Source organism: Rhagoletis pomonella, unplaced genomic scaffold (assembly GCF_013731165.1).
Source record: "Rhagoletis pomonella isolate Grant_MI unplaced genomic scaffold, Rhpom_1.0 Rhpom_scaffold_00007, whole genome shotgun sequence".
Taxonomy (NCBI): Eukaryota; Metazoa; Arthropoda; class Insecta; order Diptera; family Tephritidae; genus Rhagoletis; species Rhagoletis pomonella.
This window is the reverse complement of record NW_023458561.1, coordinates 34175826-34180283: the sequence shown is the minus strand read 5'-3', so window position 1 is coordinate 34180283 and position 4458 is coordinate 34175826. Positions and strand designations below refer to the sequence as shown.

At 38.6% G+C, this 4458-nt stretch overlaps 2 protein-coding genes across 3 annotated transcripts in view; one reads left to right on the top strand and one right to left on the bottom strand.

Annotated features, from left to right (window-relative positions):
• LOC118742664 (sorting nexin-16) lies at positions 1 to 2026 on the top strand (the record flags this gene model as incomplete). The annotated part of the gene is given in 3 exon segments (XM_036474908.1): positions 1 to 1106; positions 1167 to 1291; positions 1415 to 2026. Coding segments are annotated over 3 exon segments (1286 nt in total), but the record flags the coding sequence as incomplete, so codon positions are not given.
• A 72-nt stretch (positions 2027 to 2098) lies between these two features.
• The window catches only part of LOC118742667 (SH3 domain-containing protein Dlish), a 4490-nt gene continuing 2130 nt past the window's right edge, over positions 2099 to 4458 (bottom strand). Inside the window, exons 1-3 of one of the 2 annotated variants that reach the window (XM_036474911.1) lie at positions 3950 to 4220; positions 2564 to 3636; positions 2099 to 2498 (exon numbers count right to left, since the gene is read on the bottom strand). In XM_036474911.1, the coding sequence (XP_036330804.1) occupies positions 2334 to 2498; positions 2564 to 3636; positions 3950 to 3995 (1284 nt within the window). In that variant the 5' untranslated portion in view covers positions 3996 to 4220 and the 3' untranslated portion in view covers positions 2099 to 2333. Of the gene's footprint in view, positions 2499 to 2563; positions 3637 to 3949; positions 4221 to 4458 lie in introns of those variants that run through there. The other variant, XM_036474912.1, reaches the window with a different exon arrangement.

The following is a 4458-nucleotide window of genomic DNA, read 5'->3' as shown; positions in this document are numbered from 1 at the left end:
CTGTCGTGCGCCAGCCGCTCTTTAGAAAAGCCTACACATCGGCAATTCAACGCAAGCCACACTCCTCGACAGCAAGTGGATACAACAGTGATAATACATCGAATGCTAACAATATTGCCATTTTGAAACAACCAGACAGTTTACGTAGATTTCGCAACTTGCAAAATCAACGCACGCTACTTGGCCGCGCTATATATTCCAGCCCGGAACTACGTCGCCCATCAAACGACGACGATACGGTTGAGAGCCTCGCGCATGTGGTGCGCACCAAATCCGATGGCGATTTGCGTGCTTTGCTAAAAAGTTGTACAGGCAACGCGGCAGACACCGCTGGACGTGGTTTAATTGGTGCTAAGTCGGAGGTGTGCTTGCAGTCAATATCATCGCACAGCTATCAAGAAGAAAGTCAAACGACACAAATCTCTACATCAAGTTATCCACGCTTGGAAGCTTCAGCTGAACGACGATCACCAGTTTCAGAGCCTATAGCCGTGTCACAACTAACTAGGAAGAGTCTCACCTCCACCGGTAATATGATGTCCGGCGCACGTTCACACCGTGACCTCACACAATCAACTTATGCCGGCAATAGTAGTACGTATGACGTCACAGTTTCATCAGCCCGTCGGCGTTTGAGCGAATGCAGCATAAACTCAAGTTATTCACAACGCACCAGTGCTATGTCCAGTAGCGTTTTGACGCTATCATCCAATAATCCAGCCGCAAACGAACCTAACTCTGTGATGCGTGTGCCTATAATCGGATATGAGGTAATGGAGGAGCGAGCACGTTTTACAGTGTACAAGCTACGGGTGGAGAATCCATTGACCAACGAATGCTGGCTAGTGTTGCGCCGTTATACAGATTTTGTGCGCTTGAATACGAAACTTAAACAACTTTTCCCAAACATTGTGCTACTGCTGCCGCGCAAGAAAATATTTGGTGATAATTTCAATGCTGTCTTCCTGGATAACAGGGTACAAGGGCTGCAAATATTTGTTAACTCCATTATGGCCAAAGAGGAGTTAAGGAAATGTAAGCTGGTGCGCGAGTTCTTTTGTTTGGATGAACCGCCTTCATATTCTGAATCTATGGAGGAGTGTAGAGTAGGATGGATACAAATGATTTAAATAGCTTCTTATTTTAAAATATAATTTTGATTGCAGGCAATTTTCGAAGCACAAGAAGAAACAATAGCTCATCTGAAAGCGCAAGTAAATAGTAAAAACGAATTGATATTAAATTTACAACAAAAGTTACGTGATGAAATTGTGGAAAAAGAGACACTCAAGTAAGTCAATGCTAAAAACAAATATACATACTTACATATATGTATGCATGTATATGAATATCATCAACCATATTGTAAAAATGTTATCAATTTGATTGTATTTTCTATATTTCTTTTTTTAAGAAACGCTACCAGTAATTGTCAACGCTGTAGTGTTGCAAATCCGGGTGCTATTTAAAGGTGGTAAAATGCACAACAAAATAGCAAAAATTAAGAGATTTAATTTTAATTGTTATCATAATAATGCTGATGATATGGTTCCGTGTGTTATGCTAAGCTTAGCACGCGGTAATAACGAAATGCAATCGAAAAGAAGATATTCTGCTGCAATAAGAGCAAAATAAAACTTCGACAAAGTTGGAGATTGTTTTTGTTAAACTGATTAACGTAGGCGAATGTTAAACAAAAATGTGAAAAATAATATAACATCTCAGTAAAATTCTGTTCCAGAAAATTGAATTTTCTAACGTTCTCGAACTGTATGATATTTTAATTGTATAAATTACTTTCTTTCTGTTGTAAACCGTTAAGTGCTTTAGTTTTAAAATTGATATCCTTAAAGGTGGTTTAAGATGGCAGCAAAGGGGGTTGTATTCTTTTCAAGTATAATGTATTTCCATAGTTTCCATTAGTATTTGTATATTACAACCTAATTTATTAGCGTAATTTTGCTATTGTATAGAAAAATGTTAAAAGCAATAATGATGCATTCATTTAAGTAAACTTTTTTTCCTTAAGAACATTTATGCAAACAAATACATTCATAAAAAAATAAATATGTATATCAAAATTAAAAACAACTTTTCGTAAGCTACATACGTAATACGCATTTTAAGGCATATATTGCGGGCAAGTCGCTGTGTGAGCATTGGTGTAGTCCCAAGCGCATGTTCCCATGATGGTCACATCTACATTGTCGGCACGTTTAGCTGTTGCAACAACCATGGCAAAAAGCATGCTTTGTATTAATGCGTTTAGCAGTGCACACAATTTTATTTCGGAAGACAACAAAAATATATTTAATTAAAAGAAACTCCGACACTTAAAGGCTGGTCATAGCTGGCGGCCGTGCATATGCCTTCGGTATGAAACCATATTTGCGCGTTTTTGGCGCATATGCCCACAGCCAGCCGTCTACCGTTTGATTATTCAAATCTGCATAAATCCAGTCTCCTCTACGCACATTCAAGTCATCTGGCGCTTGAGCCTACAAAGAGCTTAGTATTAAAATGTTTCTTTAGTCAAATTTATACTAATTTTTCAAATGCTTACCTTATAATCGTATAACATGACCAGCTCAGTGCCGTGATAGCGTAGATCATCTGCACCAATACCTCCAATTTGCTGTTGTTGTTGTTGATGCTGTGCGGCGCTTTGCTGTTGTTGCTGTAAGCTGGTTATGCATGTCACATCCAGTTGAGTAGCTGTTGTTGCTATAGTTTGACTCAATGAATTTAAATTACTATTCAAATTAGCAGCGGTAAGCTCCAAATTCAATTTTGTTTGTGATTTATGTACCCCATTACTGGCAGCTCCTCCACCTACCACACCAATACCTGTGTCCTGCGTTGTGCCGCATGCATTCAACAATTTCTGTTGTGTTTGGAGCACGCTTTCTGCCGGGAAAACAAAAGCCGATGGTATAAAACCCTCTTGACCATCGCTACGAACAATCCAAAACCAATCAGGATCCTCACGATTCAAGACCGTCACGAACTCACCACGCTCAACAGATAAATCATTTTCGTCACGTGCTATAAATGTATATAAAACAATATAGCGGCCACTGGGATCTTTGTGAAATGGAGTACACTCTGGTTCCAATATCAGACTTATTTCGGAATTTTTTAATGAAGCTCCAATAGGTGCTGCATTAGTGGCAGAGCCACCACCATTGCTTCCATTGCCAGCTGCAACCACATCGTCAATTAAATCTATTTTACTCTCTGCACTTAAAAGTGGCATATTCTCTTGATTATGCTCATGCACGTTGACATTCTGATCGCGCGGTAACTTTTTCTTGATTGCCAAATCCGCCAACTGTGTGTTGTATTGTGCACAATACGAATATGGTATGAATCCTTCCTGTCGTGTATCCTGACCAATAACATAGACCCAATCATTTTCACGATATAGAATATTCACAATTTGTCCGCGCTTGACTTCGAGTTCGTCATCGACACAGGGGGTAAAATCATGCAAAATCACCATTTTTGAGTCTGGACTCAGACCGTGCTCCTTTTCGATGCCAACGCGAACGAGTGTTTCTATGCTGGAAGAACCGGTAATTCGACCAAGACCAACACCAGGTATAGGCAAATCGCGTTCGATATTAGCACTGGTGGCTGAAAAGGAAATAAAGACAAAATATGTATGAAAAATACCCAATTTAATTTAGTTAGACACAAAAGCAAAGCGAGTATGTGTCTTCAGTCTTTTGTTTTCTTTACATACACAAGAACATATATATATGTATATATTTTGGTTTGGGCACAAATTGTAAAATCACATGCATGGACCATGTTTCTGTCAATCTTTTATCGAAAATATAAGCCTGAAGAATATTACTTAGTTTTATTCGCAAATAGATATATGTATATATTGTTTCTCATAGTTTCAGATATACATAAGTATCGAGGTGTAGTCATTAGACGTTACCTTTCTTTTTATCGCGCCGCATGCGCACAGGGCACAAAAATGCCATCCTCAAGTCGTTTGTTGTTGCTTTTAATATTTTGGTGTATATTTTTTATTTACATTTCATATAACTAAAACCACTTTATTTTAGTTTATTCCACGACACTGCTTGGATTTGCATCCAATGCTTGTGGTTTAAAAATTTAGTGCATCGGACTATAGCGCCAGAGCGACATCTGTGCGAAAGAATTTCACTGTAGCTCTGTTTCACACACTTACCGGGTCTGTTCCGGTAAGTAGAGAGTAAGAAAAGTCAATCTCTCATATATATCCAAATAGTTTATTCCAGAGTAAAAAATGTTGCTCTCACATAAGTGTGCCCACATTTCCTTCCCGGAATTTAGAAATCAGCTGATATACATGAACCAAAAACACTACATCACGCGGGCAGGAGAGTAGCCCGTTAGAATCGCATTTAGGAAAAAAGTTTAACGATTTTGACATCAGCCGTTTGTTTACATTTCTTTGTT